We start from the raw sequence: 19,088 nt of genomic DNA, 5'->3' as shown, positions 1-19,088 counted from the left end.
AGATATTGAGAGGCTTATCCACAGAGTCTGCTAATACACAGCGATATACGGTATGTTAAATATAATTAACCATAGTTTACAAATGTGCTAAGGTACGTGTCATAAAATATTTTATCCTTATCCACTGTTTTAGATGCTATTCCGAGAGACTGGGCAATAGAAGCTGCATTGCAGTCTCTTTCCAGTATTTCATCATCCACTGTCCAGGAGATTCATGTAGTAGCATCGAGTTTGGAGGAGTTTGAGGAAATGCGTAGATGCTTCCTAGATCACTTCAGACCAGCAAGTGACCCCTCCAGCTTTGACCGGTCACCAACTGCCAGCAAACAAAGATTGGCAATGGTATACAAGGATGAGTCGACATTGTATGGTGACGAAATATATAGTAACACCTCAGCAGCTACAACCTACCTGAACCCACCCAGTGAGACATCTTTGACAACAGTCTCATCCCAGAACCAGCCGACATCACGTGATGATTGGTCATCTAGACAGACATCTTTGACAACAGTCTCATCCCAGAACCAGCCGACATCACGTGATGTTTGGTCATTTGGTAGCACATCATCAGCTACAACCTCGTACCGGAACAGTTCTGCATCTCATTATTTGTTCCCATCAAGTAAGACATATTCGACTACAGCCTCACTCCAGAAGCAGTCAACATCACAAGATGTTTTGTCATCTATTAACACCTCATTGGCTACAACATCGTCCAGTAAGATACATGTGACTACAGCCTCACTCCAGAAGCAGTCAACATCACAAGATGTTTTGTCATCTATTAACACCTCATTGGCTACAACATCGTCCAGTAAGATACATGTGACTACAGCCTCACTCCAGAAGCAGTCAACATCACAAGATGTTTTGTCATCTATTAACACCTCATTGGCTACAACATCGTCCAGTAAGATACATGTGACTACAGCCTCACTCCAGAAGCAGTCAACATCACAAGATGTTTTGTCATCTATTAACACCTCATTGGCTACAACATCGTCCAGTAAGATACATGTGACTACAGCCTCACTCCAGAAGCAGTCAACATCACAAGATGTTTTGTCATCTATTAACACCTCATTGGCTACAACATCGTCCAGTAAGATAAATTCGACTACAGCCTCTCTCCAAAACCATTCAACATCAAGTAACCGCTTCCCATCCAGTAAGATACATGTGACTACAGCCTCACTCCAGAAGCAGTCAACATCACAAGATGTTTTGTCATCTATTAACACCTCATTGGCTACAACATCGTCCAGTAAGATACATGTGACTACAGCCTCACTCCAGAAGCAGTCAACATCACAAGATGTTTTGTCATCTATTAACACCTCATTGGCTACAACATCGTCCAGTAAGATAAATTCGACTACAGCCTCTCTCCAAAACCATTCAACGTCAAGTGACCGCTTCCCATCCAGTAAGATAAATTCGACTTCAGCCTCTCTCCAAAACCATTCAACGTCAAGTGACCACTTCCCATCCAGTAAGATACATGTGACTTCAGCCTCTCTCCAAAACCATTCAACGTCAAGTGACCGCTTCCCATCCAGTAAGATACATGTGACAACAGCCTCTCTCCAAAACCATTCAACGTCAAGTGACCGCTTCCCATCCAGTAAGATAAATTCGACTTCAGCCTCTCTCCAAAACCATTCAACGTCAAGTGACCGCTTCCCATCCAGTAAGATACATGTGACTACAGCCTCTCTCCAAAACCATTCAACGTCAAGTGACCGCTTCCCATCCAGTAAGATGTCCTCATCACTTAACAATTACTCATCCATTAAGACATCTTCTACCACTACGTTTTTTAAAGTATTTTGTGGCACATAGTTTGGTAATATATAATTGTCTTGCCATTATGAAGTAAAACAATGAGATTTAGGTATAATTTTTCCAAAGGTCGGCTGTGACGACAGTGTCAACTTTTGCATTAAAGTTTAATGTTTATATATACATTTATATTTTTTTAATTTTTATTATTCCTAGGGGTGCAACGATATGATCAAAACCGTATTGTGATACAACAAACTGTATTGCAATATGTACTGCAATACAGCTGATATTATTTAAATTTAATATTTATGTTGGCTTTTTAAAAATGAAAACAGAAGGGATAAACTTTTTAATAAACTTTAATGAATTTTCAGTTTGGGATCAGGATTCAGTGCTGTTACAATAGCCCCAACTGTATTGAATATTCATTCCTGATGAAAAATAAAATTGTCAAAGAGAAAGGAATAATACAAATAATAATATACATGTACATGTATGTATAAACTGTAGCGTTTGAAAGGTAATATTAGCCAAATAGCGTAAAAAATTGTGGCGTTTGTATGTTTTTATCTAGAATCATGAAGGCGGAATAATAAACATCAAAACATAAAAGAAAACAAAAACAAAAAGACTAACACACAAAAAAAATAAAAATAATTGGGTATATTTAACATGATGGAATAAATTAAAAAAAGGAATAATTGGTATGAATTTTAACTTCCATATGCGAGACCAGATGCTCAACTTTTCTTACCAATACCAATGATGGATCTTGCTACTCTACTAGTGGCAGTGCCATTCTCCTAGCGGCACCAATGTTGGATCTTTTTCAACAATCTTGAGGGGCATCAAGACTGGAGGGCACAGTGGTTGGATCAGCTGGGGAAGGGGGTCTTGAGTGGGAGAGGGGGTATTCCACCGGAAGTTAGGGGTAGGGCACTTAGGTGTAGGTGGTTTTGGCCGTAGGGAGTGTTAGGTCTGTCAGGGGGACTGCCTCCACCACCTTCCTTCTCTCCTCTCCCCCTCTCCTCCTCCTCCCCCCCCCCCCCCCCCCCCCGGTGGGTCACACCAATGTTCCCGATACGATGGATGCCCCTCCATACCCCAACCAATAATTAACTTCCTGTGGCTGGGGCCCAACTTCCTTTACCAACCTCCATTTCCCCTTCCATAAGGGCTTAATTATATTAAATATTAAAGAATTCAATTAATTTAGATAGCCCGATCCAAAATGCGACAAAATTATTGAGTACTTTTTATTATAGTTATATTTGAAATGCGCACAAAAATTATATAAAGTCCCCCATAAATGTTTTGGCTGTAATAATCTAAATTGTCCCCATAATATTTTCTGTCCTTTGTCGGGCCTCTGGCTATCCAGAAACGTGACCCGGGACAGACATGCTTGAAACGTTCATGGTGTATGAGCAACTGCAACCATATACAAGTATTCTGTACTGACAGTGTGGCCAGAAAATTAATAATAGATGACACCATTGCAGCATTTTAACAGTTTGAGCTAGCACGATTTTAGACTAAACGATTCATAACGTAGTCAGAAAGGCAGACATTTTATTAAAGTCTCACCTTATGTATACAATTATAGTCGCTGATTGGACATTTTGTGCAGACAGTCTGGGATCGATCCCTGCCGGTGGGCCCATTGGGCTATTTCTCATGTTAGCCAGTGCACCGTAATTGGTATATCAAAGGTCGTGGTATGTACTATCCTATCTGTGGGATGGTGCATATAAAAGATCCCTTGCTACTAATGAAAACATGTAGTGGATTTCCTCTCTATGACTGTGTCAAAATTACTATATGTTTGAAATCCAACAGCTGATGATTAATAAGTCAATGTGCTCTAGTAGTGTCTTTAATCATAACAAACTTCTTCCAGTCATGATAAACTTCTGAAAGAGAATGCTTTAAAAATGTGTTTCTCAGTAATAATGATGAAGCAATAGGTGTACAGAAGTCTGTATAGATAATTATCTGAATGAGCATAATTGTTCTCCAATATTTATACTGTTTAAATGTTGTTGGTTTTTGAGGGAGTCTTATTCTCAATCCTTATTTTGTTGTTTTAGATCTCTCATCTCAAAGACATGAATCATCATATCCTTCCAGCAAGCACCAACTAGAAAATGGCCTCAACTTTACAGTTCATCTTGAGGACATTCTAAAAGTTGGAGCAGACGCAGTAGTCACTGGAGAAAGTCCAGATCTGAGAGTCATGAGCTTAGTGACTCAGAAGTTGTGTGAATCAGGAGGAATTAGATACAATGTATGGAGAGACAGACTCTTGAGGCAATACAGGAGACTCAAGTTTGGCAAAGTCTACGAAACATCCACATCTATTACAGATTTTCCATATAGATACTCATTCCACGCCATTATGTATGTGTACCGAAGTGGATATGACATGGAGTGGGCAACTGGTATGGATGAGATCTATTCAAATATCGTCAACAAAGCTGAAGAAAAGGTCTTAAGATCTGTTGTTATGCCTTTACTTGGAAGCGGTTAGTATAAAGATGTATTTGGTCAATCTCTGTAGTCCATGTCTTAAACATTAAAGATAGATTTGTGAATGGTTTAAATACTTTAACAAATACATGTAGATTATGTTTGTGTCTTACCTTGCAGACATCAGAAGGCAAGAAACAGTATTACTTTTCCAATGGCAGTGACGACAGCATAAAAAACATTTAAGCATATTATACAACTGAAAGTTTCTGCTAATGTATACTGAGTTTTTATTAGTTTTTTTATTAGCGACCTTAACTATGTTAGGCTGTCTTTCTATCAGCACAGTTGTCACTGTGTGGATAGCTGCCTAACGTTTCAATCTACGTGGCTTGCACATTTGCATTAATTCTCTTCCATGCGACGTCATTAATGAAGCAGCCATGTTTTTCTACGACTAATCATGGGTAATCCCCCTAAATGAAGTCATTTCATGGACTCTCCTTGTGGCTCCAGCCGCGTGACAATAATCGATACATGATCAACTTTTTGTTTTACCGCATGGCTATAGCGTCCCGTGTCAGTAGAAAGACGTCAGTGCAAATCAACTAATTAATTTTTTACCACCTGGCAGCAGACCTAGCCACACAGCTAAAACTGCACCAGTGGAAAGGCAGTCTTTAGTTCATGTCCATTTTAAAGTGACGGACCCTAGTTTGTAAACACTATTAAAGCCAGTTTTGATAATAAATTGAATTCTAACTTTCAGTGCTCTACAAAGCGAGTATAATACTCGCCATGGCAACTAAAAACATTCCCTGGCGTCTAAAAAATAAAATCACATTCGCCAGTTGGTGACTGTCCAATAATTTTACTTTAATCTGAAAACAAAACTGGACATCGGAAAACACAATGGACCAGTAGCAATTTATCTTCCATAAAACGTGTCTTCTATGGGTAGTTTGTATTCAAGAGTAAACACGGTGACTTGTACGAGTGACTGATTGCAACGCCAACAAGCAAATCTGCCCGAGTCACTCGTACGAGTCGAAGTTTAGAACCTGTTCTATTTTCATGCGATTGAATCGGACGTTTGGGGACGTTGACCAATCAGATCATGGCACAGATATCCTCCATGTTCTAAGTGTAATAGCGGAAAACACTGTTTGCTTGTCGTCAGCACAGATCCAACAGCTCATAGAGTTGTATCAGGGGCACAACTCTTTGTGGGGTGTGTCCAGTCATTTATATAGAAACAAACATTACGACAGCCACCTTCTTATCAATACACGACATTGTTTACCATGGTTACAGCAAGGATGTTTTCAATAACGTCACATTTCATACAATTAACAACATGTCCGATTCAATTGGTCCGATTGACTCGTGCAATTGACTCGTACGAGTGACTCGGTCCGATTCTATCGTATCATGTAGCAGACCTTTTAAGGGAGCTAATACTTCGTTATGATGTTATCTCCCTTAACTCCCCCCCTCCCACACACACACACACACACGATAACGACATCTCCAGTCGTGAATGTTGTTTTAATCACGCCGGAAGGCATGTTCACCTGTGGAGGATGAAACGTGTTTCTATTTTCATGACTCGACTTTAGACGGCTTTAAAGACACAACTATTTACAAAACAGTATTTATGGATTTACAAGGCAGTATATAACACAAATAAATATTATTTAAACCGAAAGTAAGGTAGCCGATTCATAACTACTAGTAACACGTTGAAGCCTGGTAGATATTATCACAGTGCTTTTATTTAACTTTTAATGAGTACTGCAATTTAAATACAGATTTTAGCAGTGCCATTAAAATAGTAATTCGCTTAATTTTGTTTAATAAAATTATTGGGTACGGAATTTGATAATGATAGTTAATAGTCGTTCACTGTTTTAGTGGAACCGGACACAAACAGTAACAACAACTAGGAATTACCCCCTTCACGTGTTCATTCGAACGCGGTCCTAATAACAATTAAGGCATTAGTAATGTGCCGTAAAATGTTAGATGAATCGATTTAATCATCAGAATATATTAACTGGCCACTAAATATAAGTGGCTGGCGACTAAAATATTATACTTTACTGGCCAAGGAAGAGTAAATTTGAACTTTTTTTGTAGAGCACTGAATTTAAATTCTATTGTTTAGATTATCCATTTCTGCACATCCGAAGTCTTGCCAATCATCTTGTTTGTAATGCTACAAAATGCATTTTTAATAATTAAAAAAATACAAGAACCTCTGATAAGTAACAGTTATAGAGCCAAGCTGTAGTCTATTTCTAGAGGATATTCACCATTTCATGGTCAGTCTTGTTTCACTCTTTAGCCCACTTTCCGTTAATGTCAATATTGAAACTAAAAAATATATTTTTATTTTCACATTTATTTGTAATAAATAACTACAAATTAATCGATGCCATGCATAATCTTTCCATAATTAACTCAAGAATAATAACTGGACGACAATAGGGGTTTACCAAGTTATTTGTAGTTAAATATAGCTATATTTGGAAGACGTCGCAAGCATCGATCCATTTTATCCCAGACATGTTCGATTGGTGACAAATCCGGGGACCTGGCAGGCCAGGGTAGCACATCAACATTGTTCTGATTCAGATACTGCTGCACAACTCTAGCAATGTGTGGTCTGGCGTTATCGGGTTCTAATGTCATCCCGGGGCCATTCTGTTGCAAAAACGGTAACACAGTTGTTTGCAAAATTTCATCTCGGTACCTCACAACATTCAAATTGCCTTCAATCACAACCATCTGGGTCTGGCCTGTGGCTGTAATTCCACCCCATATCATAATGCCACCACCTCCAAAACGATCCGCTTCAAGAACACGTGGCGTAACGTTCACCTTGACGTCTGTAGACACGTGTCCTGCCGTCAGATCTGTGGAGAAGAAAACGGGATTCATCAGGGAAGAGGACACGTCTCCAGTCACGTGCTGTCCATCGCAGGTGTTGTCTGCACCACTGGAGACGTCAGGATTGGCCTTCTGGCTGGGCGTCTTGCACAGATGCTGTAGATGCGTAGATGGTATGGGCTGTGAGGGTTGCTGGATGGAACCTGTTTCGCAGATGCATGAATCGGATCCATGTCTTGGCAAGGGTTGGTCGGCTGCTATCGGGATGGTCGCTGACCTGGTTGATATGTTGATATCGTTGCCATAGGGTGTTTTGTGGACGTTGAATTGACATACGACGTCACGCTGCGAGGTCCCAGATTCAAGCATCCCTATGACTCGCCATCTGTCATTTTCACTGAGGCGTGGCATGAAGAAATTGCATCAAACAGTTCAGTAATGGTGTTTTTCTGACTTCTGACACTGGACAGGATTTCTCCCGAATATTCCATGTTTCTTGCACAAAGCATGCAATTGCTGCAACAACTGCTTGGTGGCATTTCTTCGAGCTGTTTCATGCACATTTTCTCTGCTTTATATCCATAAATCCATTCAAAAATGTATTACTCCAAACAATCCATGTCACAACTTTTGCCTTTTAGTGTGTGTGTGTGTATATATATATATATATATATATATATATATATATATATAAACAAAATTACATTAAAAAAAAAATAATAATACCCGGTAATAATAAAACTACTACCAACAGTTCAGTTATTTAATAATGACATGTTTCGGCATATTGCCTTTTTCAAATTAACAATAAGATGACGTAACGTCATTCTGACGTCATTCTCATCATGACGTCATTGAGACAAACAGATTATTTTTTATTTTTTATACACTCTCATTTCCATTATTGTAATATTGTTTTATGAATTTGTACATGAACTGCGTAGATACAACAGTAGTCTAAAAACAGCAGGTTAATGCATTGAAAAGTAGCCGTCAAAGCAGACATTAGACCACTAACTGAACATATTGAAATTTTAAAGAACAATGTCACATTTTAAATAGAAAAAGGTAATAATAAGTGTATAAATGATTTTATAGCAATTTTGTTAAATTACTATAAAGACAAGATTATTTAAGTAATTATGGAATATGGAAACACAAAGTAATGTCACTGTACTGCATTGGATATTTATAACGTTACTAAATGCCTAAGATGTGTTTACATGAAATATAACGTTATCATTAAGGCCATGTGGGCGTTTGGTTCTCAGTTCGTGTATCCAAAAAGTTTCTCTAACTAGTCGATGATGTTCATCATTACTGAATACTTGTTCAATAGGCATAAAAGAAAAGTTAGATATGGAATGATAATTCGTATTAAAGTGGGTATTAACCAACGTAGATTTGCTAGGATATAAATTGATGTCGCTACGATGTCCATTCATACGTAAAGACAGCTTACAGTTTGTCCTACATATTGTATACTACATTTTGTGCAAGTGATAAGATAAATTACGTTTGAAGAATAGCATGTCATAGTATGTTTTATGGGATAAACGCGTCCAGTTTGACTGCTTTCAAAGTGCGTTTTTTCTTCAAGGAATTTGTCATTTTTACATTTACCACATTTTAATGCAGAGTGCTTTTTATTATCATCATTAGATTGTAGTTTAGAATGAACAAGCATGTCTTTAAGATTATGTGGTCTTTTAAAAGCAACAATTGGTTTACTTTGTGCTAGTATGTTGAGTTTACTTGACTGTTCGAGAATTCCCCAGTATCTGTGTAATATATGGCCAATATTTGGTAGGCATGGGTTGTATGTTACGACAAAAGGTATCATTGTTTCTTGTTCAGACGTAGATGCAGGAGATTCGATATGTTTTTCTTTGGGTCCAATTAATGTTTTTTCTATAGCATTATTTACAATGGCAGGAGGGTAAAGTCTATTCAAGAAGTGTTTTTTCAAACTATTTAGTTCAGTTTGTAACGTGTCACTGTTTGAAATGATTCACACACATACACACACACACACACACACACACACACACACACACACACACACACACAGACAGACAGACAGACAGATAGATAGATAGATATATATACATACATACACACACACAGTTGAATCCCGTTGGCTCGAACCCCGTCGATGCTCGAGAAAGTGTTCGACCCATTGGGTAGTTCGACCAAACCATTCGGTCAACATCAGATATTTCCATAACATCAGTTAGAAAGTTGAATTAGATACATATTATTTTGGTAATTGCAAACTTAAAAATTTCATCAAGGTGATATATAGCAAAATATCAGAGTGAAAGAATTTATTAGAAATTACACCAATTGTGTGATTCAGAAGAAGCCCTTGTCGGTATTAATTAAATGTGTGGTTGCTGAAGTGATGACAGCTGAGTAACTCGCCCATTGTTTTATTTAAAACTGGTCTTGTAGATGTGTTCAGACTAACGCTTCACTCCGAGGCCATTTTGTGCACTAATTGTTTGATTGGTATCACGATTCATCGAACAGGTACCGTAACACTAGCTGCACTTGAAAGATCATTACCGATAGCCGCTTAACACACAACGCCTAAATAATTATACTCCGAAGGTTGAAATAACCAACTGCGCAAGTGCGGCAATTGTTGGTCCTTTGCAGTGGTTTTTCACCAGTTCGAGGGAAATATAGCTAATAACACAGACGGGACCAATAATTTAGTTCAAGCGAAGGCTTATAGTCGACCCTGGACGTGTTCGGCCCATCATCAGTTAATATAAGCGTTGCAGTGTGATAGACCCTTCCGAGGTTGAGCTAACGAAATTCTACTGTGTATATATATCTGAAGGTATAAACTTTAATGATATAGCATGTGCTTTTGTACACAATAATGAGTAGACATTTTAGGTACTATATTATTTTTACCACAAGCTTTTCTAATGCATCTTTTGGCCAAATATAATATCCAGTGCATCAAGTGATGATGCTTTGTATGTGCATCCCTGTTTATTTACATTATATGCCGTTTTGTGGAAAATATTGCAGCTGCAATGTCTTTACCATTATTTGCCCCTTTTTGTGAAAACAGCTCTCATATGGTTTGATATATTTGGTATTGCACCTTAATTAACATGTATTAAATGATTTAAAATAGCAGGGGTACAGTTCACTACAAGACTCGTTAGATTTTAAAACAAACTTCATTTATGTATATATTAAATTTACCTAATATGTCTAACTAATGAATAACATTTGACAGTGTTACACCTTAATATAGTTTTGAAGTAGAGTTGGCAAAAGTATTGTTACATAAAAATAAATAAAATAAATATGTATGGAACATCTTTATTAAGTCTCTACTACAAGTAAATGATGAATAATATTCAGTGTTACACCTTAATTAACAGGCAGAGAGCTAGGATAGCATAGTTTTGAAACAGAATGAACAAAAGTATGTTCACATTTTAAAAAATAAATTTCATTTATGTAGACAACATAGCTTTAACAATCCTCTACTAAGCATTGTATAATATTCAGTATTACACCTTAATCAACAGGTAGAGCTGGCGTCCCAGTTGAGGTGGCGATAAACGTTTTACTGAATTCATTGTCAACGAAATCAAGAGATCACTTGAAGGAAGTTCACCTGGCTGTTGTGGATAAAAAGATTTATGACAAGGTAGTGAAGGAATGTCAGAATCTGAACTCTAAACCAGCACCAGAGCCGAAGGAGGCCTGGGTTTCCAGTAAGTAACCATATTTAATAAAGCCATAATTTCGCCTTTACATCCTAAAACATTGTATAGTATTAATGTAGTACCACCACTGTTTTAACAAATAGATCTGTCAAATAAATTAAATTTTATCAGTTTGTTGACATCACTAGAGCAAATTGATTAATTAATCATCAGCTATTGGATGTCACACATTTTGCAATTATTGTAGTCTTCAGATAAAACCTATATTTTTCATATCTTTTATATACTAAAATTTTGCTAGGGATATTTTGTAAAATATATAGAGGATACTCCCCTCATGTCTTGTGATATCATAATTTATCAGAACGAGTTGATAAAAGTATGAAATCTGAGCCTTGCCGGAGATTTTTATACTTTTATCAACGAATGCTGATAAATTATGATATCACAAGATACGAGGGGGGTATTCTTTTTATCATCCACTTTCAGTATTTTCATTTACAACAATTGTCAATAATGTCAGTAATGTGGGTTGAATGTTGCTATATTTGGCAGCGGTAGACTTGTCAACTAGCAGAACAACAGTGGCGTGACGTCACTAATGATAGGTTTAGCGCTGAAAAATACACAGTGATGTAACAAAAGAAGCAATATCTCCTAGGAGAATATCGCAAAGATATCACAAATTATAGTGCCAGCGATATCTCCTACAAAAGCCTTTATTGTGTTTTGATGGAAGGAAATGTTTTATTTAACGACGCACTCAACACATTTTTTATTTACGTGTGTTTTGATGGATGACATATCTAATTGTAGTCATGTACATTTGTATTACTATGGTGATGCATGGAACATTCAAACTGCATACACTCTTTGATCACATTTTTAAGATTGGAGCAATTGTTTATTGTGACAAATTTTTGGTATTTTCCAATCGAAAGACAAGTAGTATATGTACTTTCCCACACACAAAGTCATGGTTTTTTGGATAAACAAGTTTTAACTTTGAACAAATTAAGAAAAATCCCACAAGACAGCTATTTTATTTTTTATAATTTTAAATTATATAGCTTTCCATCCCTCCTGTTACATATTTACTACATGAAGAAAAGAATTAAAGAAAAAAAGAACAATGAAATGGTTGACCACACTCCTTTTCACAAGTTTGTTTTTTGTTTAACGACACAACTAGAGCAGTGATTTATTAAGCATCTGCAATTTGATGTCAAACAGCAAGGGATCTTTTATATGCATTTCCCCACATACAGGACAGCACATACCACATCCTTTAATATACCAGTCGTGGTGCACTGGTTGGGATGGGGAAAAAACCCAATCAGAACATGGGTCTATGGATGTGATTCTATCCTAACCGAGTTTGCTCTAGATAGCAAGGTTGAAACTGTCATTCACCAAGTTGCCCATTGAAAATTATTTCAATTTGGCAAATATATTTCATTATTAATTTGCAAAAAACCCCAACCCCAAATACATTTGTAATTTGAAAATGCCAAAAATACATTTCTTTAAACAGTCTCAATTTTGTTACATTTTATTTAGCTAAATGAAACTTTAATTTGGCAACAGATTCGCCAAATTGCTAATAAAAATTAATATTTTGGATCCAGCTTAAGCTGTATATATAGTAGGCTTTTGTTTTAATAAAACTGCCTTCTTTTTTCTCCATCTTGTTTCACAGCTGAATTGGTCGTGGACCTTTCTGCTCCTACTACATCCAAGAATACCAATCAAAGGTCTCCTGGCTTTTCAGATAACAAACATGGTGGCCGTTCTTTACAATCCACCTTTTCAAATGATAATCACACTGCGACTCTTAGGGGAAAGCTGTCGAAATCGGCGATCGATCACACACATGGTGACACACATTCTGATCACAACTCATTGATCAGTGCTCACAGTAAAAGTAGGAGATCATATAAATATGATCCCGAGTTTCAGTCATTGCCAAGTGAAGCTAGAGAGAAAGATGTAGACAATACCAGACCAACAGGAAGAAGAGATGAACCAAACAGCAGTGGGGCTATAGGTGACGATGTTGAACCAACAGGAAATAATCTGGCATCACGAAGAGGCAGCCGGACTCATGAATTTCAGTCGTTACCAAATGAAGCTAGAGACAATACCAGACCAACAGGAAGAAGAGATGAACCAAACAGCAGTGGGGCTGTAAGTGATGATGTTGAACCAACAGGAAATAATCTGGCATCACGAAGAGGCAGCCGGACTCATGAATTTCAGTCGTTACCAAATGAACTTCGATCAGCTAGAGGTGAAGATGCAGATGACACCAAACCAATAGGAAAAAGAGCAGAATCAAACACCATTGGAGCAGTAGGTGGTGTTGGTCCAACAGGAAATGATTGGGCATCAGCCAGTAAGGCTAAACATTTCACTGGTTATAGACGGAGAGATAAAAGTCAGAAGTCTGGTGGATCCAGACACAGTGGAACAGGAGGTGATCGGAATACATCTGGAACTGATGATGATGAAGATGTTAAAAAAAAAATGGCAATGAGTGTAAAGGACGCCACAACCATGAGTTCTACTGAAGCAGACGACACTTGTCCAATCTGTATGGACAGCATTAGTAATCCAAAGAAGCTGTCAAAATGTGGACATGTGTTTTGTAAAGACTGCATAGATCGGTGTTTCAAGACCTACAACCCGGTGTGTCCAACATGCAACACAATATATGGAGAAATCACGGGAACACAGCCTGAAGGTAACATGACGGTCAAACGTGACCAATACAGCCATCTTCCTGGACATCCAGACTGCGGAACCATCACCATCACCTATCACTTTAAAGGTGGAATTCAAGGTGTAAGTGGACTGTTTACCCATATTGTATATAATACATAACAAGGGTAAACATTCGCCCCCTCACCTCAGGAAAGTAGCGAGTATATTTTAAATGGCACTAGTCCAGTGGGCCATTAGATACACCCGATTGTATTAAATTATGTGGTGCTCTAGTGGGGTCATTAAACAAAACAAACGTTAAATTATGTGGTCATACTAAACTTATTAAGGTTATCATTCTCGGAGTAAACTTCAAATGCTGCATGCCACATTTCAGTTAGATGACTCCAACCCATAATAGGGTCGAAGATATGATAAATGTTGATTGGGATCGGTAACATTTCCAGGTTACTTGTCCTGCTGGGTAAAGTAAGTGCATGCTAGTTTCTACCCTTGAACAAAGTCCTTTCTTGTCCAATTGCACATGCTGTAAGCTAGTGTAACATCTCATGTCAATGGAGCGTTGAAGTATCTGGAAAAAAAAACAATTCTGTTTTAATGAGTCTTTGTGGTGCAGCAAACCGTAAATATTTGGTAGAATACCAGGGTAAGGGAGAGTTTGTTTTTGTTTAACGATGCCACTAAAGCACCTTGATTTAATAATCATCAGCTATTGGATGTCAAACATTTGGTCATTTTGACAGTCTTAGAGAGAAAACCTGCTACATTTTTCCATTAGTAGCAAGGGATCTTTTATATGCATCATCCCACAGACATGATAGCACATACCACAGCCCTTGATATAACAGTCATAGTGAACTGGCTGGAACGAGAATTAGCCAACGTGGATCGACCCCAAACCGATCACGCATCAAGCGAGCACTTTACCACTGGGCTATGTCTACGAGAGAGAGGGAGAGATAGAGAGGGGGAGGGAGAGAGGCAGAGAGAGAGAGAGAGAGGTAGAGAGAGAGAGTATTTTAATGCTAACAATGTTACTGCTTTGTCCCGTTTCCCACCTCCACCCATCACATACTCTCAGAAACATTTAAAGGAAGGGACAATTAAGGCATTTGACCAGGTATGCATATTCAACGATATATAATGCACATTATTGCTTAATATCAACAAGTATAATCGTATAGTTAATTATTAAAACGGTTAAATGTGATGCCTATTATATATAACGGGCACAGCCATTTTGTACCATTTCAGTGAGTACGCCCTCTGGCGAGCTGGTGGTTATGTAATACTTAACGCATAACGTCAGGAATGAGCCTTAGAACTAGAGAAACACAATCTACCTGGTTTTTGCGGGATGTTAAATAGTCATACATTGCAATGTTCTGTAATAATACACATCCCAGTAAGCCAGCAATAAGTATATCCAGCACTATATATATATTATTTTTAATACAAAATAAAATACCATTGTCAAAGTGGCTACACAACAAGTGGAAATAATTAACAATGTTTTGTCCATGCATTAAGCTACGCACTGAAATGCCACACGGAGTGTTTTCTTAGTTAATTGGTCTATGCTGTTAGTTGATTCCACCTGTGATTCCTGATTGGCAGGTGTGTATTTGATTGGTAACCAGACGAGCCAATTAATTGACGCGGTCTAGACACAAAAATACACACAAGTATTGTGGAATATTACCTGTCGCCCCTAAAATGGTAATGGACATGGTTTATTACTGTAAATAGTTCTGTAAAACTATTGATTAAGTAGACCTTTTCATCTAAAACCACAGAACTGACCAATTACATAGTCAAAGAAAATTATCACTTGGGTATCGTGGGTTGTCGTTTTTGCTCCAACGTAGCATATCCATAGGCCTAATAGTGTACATTTTTCCTTTGGATTATTTAACAGAGAAAAATACTATAACCCCATTTTGTTCTGTTAATGCAACTTGAAATATATTTAGTTAAATAGTTTGGAAAAATATCCGCCCGGTCCCCCCTTCCCCTAACCCTAACCCTAACTCCAACCCTAACCCCAACCCTAACCCCAACCCTAGTCCTAACCCCAGCCATAACCCTAACCCTAACCCTAACCCTCAACCCTAACTAAAAATAATAATGGAGGGGACCGGGCGGATATTATACCAATAGTTTATTATATTATTATGTCATTTATGCTGTTTTACAAGTCAGGTTGATCAAGGAGAAGCGCCTTGTCGAAAATTACTGCTTTTGTTTACACTGTACATAAAGGAGATGGTCAGGAGCTGACGTCACTTCGCCCTAAGCTATCCCACTGGACGTCACAAAAACCAAACAAAATGGCTGCCCCCAGTTAGCAGGAATAATCATGTTTTTTTATTAACTCTAAAATTACGCGTTTTTCATTTGCTAAAGTGTCAGTACGGTATGTGTTGGTGGTCCGGGTATGGATCTTTCCAACACATAAGGCTCTTGTTTGAGTTGACTCTACCTTTAAGGCTTGGTGGGTCTGTTTTAAAATAAATTTGCCCTTCTCTCTGTGTCTGTCTGTCTGTCTGTCAATATGTCTATATATTGAAATATTATAGTACTGAAAATATATTGGTGTGTCATAATAGGAAATTTTGGTTTAGAATGAACTTCTTTATCAGGTAATGTTTGGAGCATGAACCTTTCAATTTAGCGCGAGCATCCAAACCCAGGAAGCCGATACCGTGGAACATGACATACAGCATATTTACCAGACTCGCCTGAGGGATGTAAAGTTCTCCGTCTGCTGGAGATAGCATTTGACCGTAAACTGACCTTCATGATTAGCAGGTCATCGACAACGGGAAGAGAAGACATCATAACGTGGAATGACATTCATCACAAGATGCGGGTGGAAGGAGGTGCGAATAGGTACAGTGTAATAAATAGAGTATCAGCTACTTGTACTTGAATCAGTATTTGTCGAGGCTCTGCTGAGACAAATACCGATTAACTAGATAAGCTGAAGGCTGCCACTCACATGGATAACACATATTCATAAAAGCTGCCACTCACACGGATAACACATATTGATGAAGGCTGCCACGCCCATGAATAACATATTCATTAAAGCTGCCACTCACATGGCTGCCACTCACATGGATGACACATATTCATGAATGCTGCCACTCACATGGATAACACATATTCATGAATGCTGCCACTCATATGGATAATACATATTCATGAACGCTGCCACTCACATGGATAACACATATTCATGAACGCTGCCACTCACATGGATAACACATATTCATGAACGCTGCCACTCATATGGATAACACATATTCATGAACGCTGCCACTCACATGGATAACATATTCATGAACGCTACCACTCGCATGGATAACACATATTCATGAACGCTGCCACTCACATTTATAATACATATTCATGAAGTCTGCCACTCACATGGATAACACATATTCATGAACGCTGCCACTCACATGGATACCACATATTCATGAACGCTGCCACTCACATGGATAACATATTCATGAAGTCTGCCACTCACATGGATAACACATATTCATGAAGTCTGCCACTCACATGGATAACACATATTCATGAATGCTGCCACTCACATGGATAACACATGAACGCTGCCACTCAAATTAATAATACATATTCATGAAGGCTGCCACTCACATGGATAATACATATTCATGAATGCTGCCACTCACATGGATAATGCATGTTCATGAAGGCTGCCACTCACAGGGATAATGCATGTTTATGAAGGCTGCCACTCGCATGGATAACACATTCATGAACGCTGCCACTCACATGGATAATGCATGTTCATGAAGACTGCCACGTCTAAGACTGGTTTGACAAATCTCAACCTATTACCATCATTTTCTGTCTGTCTATCTCTCTGACTCTCTATGTTCTCTCTCTCTCTCTGACTATGTCTGTCTGTCTATCTCTCTCCCCTTCCTTATTATAATTCTGTTTCATATTACATGTATTTTCAATTTCAGATATGGGTATCCCGATCCCACGTACCTGTCACGTGTTAAGTCAGAACTGGAGTCTAAAGGAATCACAGAAGCTGATTTGTGAATCCATTAAAAATATTAATGTCTCAAACCTGTGTAAAGCAACCACCTGCTTAATAAGTACATGTACTGAAAGCAAAGTGATGGGGCAATGTACCCCCAACTCTGAATATTATACATTTTCCTCATTCCAACTGAGAGATAAATAAATATATAGACTGAGCCACCACCTCCATTTGTTGGCATCTTTTAACACATATTTCTGGTGTAAGTTTAGCCAACAGTTTATCGCTAATGCTTGCTACTCCAGTAGTTTTTACACTATACTCGTTTTACCCTCTGGCAAAAATCCTGCTTTAGGAACCAGTCAAAATAGTTTGAAAATGTTAAAATGGCTGACTGAATGTAGGCATTATAGGTGACTACTTAATATAAGTTCATCTGTACTATCTGTGAGTTTAGTTTTGACGTTTATGAAGAAATGTGTTTGCTTAATATAAATTATAGTCTGTGTCAAACGGGAACCGAATGTAAATTTTGTAATGAATAAAGTTAAAATAAACATAAAAACGTAGTAGTAAATTTTAAACCCATACCAACTCTGGTATCTTTTTGTTTCTTAATATAAATTAAAATGTTTCTTAATAACAAATTTCCATAGATTAAATATGATTTTTAATACAGCGATAAAGACAAAAAGCTAGAACAGTATTACCTGCATGATCAGTGAAGTAATCCATAATGCTCATCACAGACTAAATGTAGAATGATGTATGCTTTACTTTAGCTGTTCTATCAGTTGCCTTAATATGTCTTATCACAAAAGAAGATTTAACCTATTCAATTTGATGGTAGTGTGTAAAGAAACTTTTTTATTTAGATTATTAAAAAAAAGTATTTGAGTTGGTATTGGTTTAAAACTAAATAATATGTTTTTATATATGAATTTTATATGTTTATTAATTATAATCGAATGTGTAATAAGAATATAATTAATTTTATTTGTACTATATGTGAGTTTAGTATTGAGGTTTCGGGAGATAGGTTTCTGCTTAATATTTATAGGATATTAAACAAGCTTCCATTTCGGATCATGTTTATGTCCTGAGTAAAATAATGTTCAGTTGTCACGAGCTTTAGTGAGTGACAATGAAAATTATTTCACAAGGGACATAAACATGATACAAAATGGTAGAGAGTTTAATACCCTATTTATTACCCATAATCGATCTTAATTTATATCACTAAACTCGTCTGGTTGACGTTCCTGTAAGGTTGTAGTGCGCCAATCGATGACCTCACGAAGTGTTAGGTCCCACTTGGCGTTCTAGTAGACAAATGGCTGTTTAATAAAAATTAATTTATACTGTATTTAATTTAGCGATAGATGATGAAAATAAAGTAAGACAAGTGATTGTTTAATACAAGTTCATTTGTACTGTATACACACATATAGGAATAGGATGATATTTTGAACGAGTATTTAGTTTGTTATTGG

At 37.5% G+C, this 19,088-nt stretch overlaps 1 protein-coding gene across 1 annotated transcript; it reads left to right on the top strand.

Moving 5' to 3' along the window:
* Positions 1 to 1,554: 1,554 nt before the first annotated feature.
* Positions 1,555 to 18,747, top strand: LOC121377420. Its single transcript, XM_041505403.1, has 6 exons — positions 1,555 to 1,756; positions 3,876 to 4,310; positions 10,704 to 10,892; positions 12,544 to 13,688; positions 16,211 to 16,460; positions 17,573 to 18,747. Exons 2-5 carry the CDS (start codon positions 4,022 to 4,024, stop codon positions 16,226 to 16,228), a joined length of 1,641 nt encoding a protein of 546 aa, XP_041361337.1. The 5' UTR covers positions 1,555 to 1,756; positions 3,876 to 4,021; the 3' UTR covers positions 16,229 to 16,460; positions 17,573 to 18,747.
* Positions 18,748 to 19,088: the final 341 nt, after the last annotated feature.

The sequence above is a fragment of the Gigantopelta aegis genome, chromosome 7 (genome assembly GCF_016097555.1).
Source record: "Gigantopelta aegis isolate Gae_Host chromosome 7, Gae_host_genome, whole genome shotgun sequence".
NCBI lineage: Eukaryota > Metazoa > Mollusca > Gastropoda > Neomphalida > Peltospiridae > Gigantopelta > Gigantopelta aegis.
This window is presented reverse-complemented; position numbering and strand designations above follow the sequence as displayed.

What these genes read in the sequence shown, in the direction of transcription:
- LOC121377420 (XM_041505403.1), top strand. Translation starts at nt 4,022, where the DNA reads ATGAGCTTAGTGACTCAGAAGTTGTGTGAATCAGGAGGAATTAGATAC. An exon ending in TATGCCTTTACTTGGAAGCG is followed by an intron (nt 4,311 to 10,703) that starts GTTAGTATAAAG and finishes CTTAATCAACAG; the next exon opens with GTAGAGCTGGCGTCCCAGTT. An exon ending in GAAGGAGGCCTGGGTTTCCA is followed by an intron (nt 10,893 to 12,543) that starts GTAAGTAACCAT and finishes CTTGTTTCACAG; the next exon opens with CTGAATTGGTCGTGGACCTT.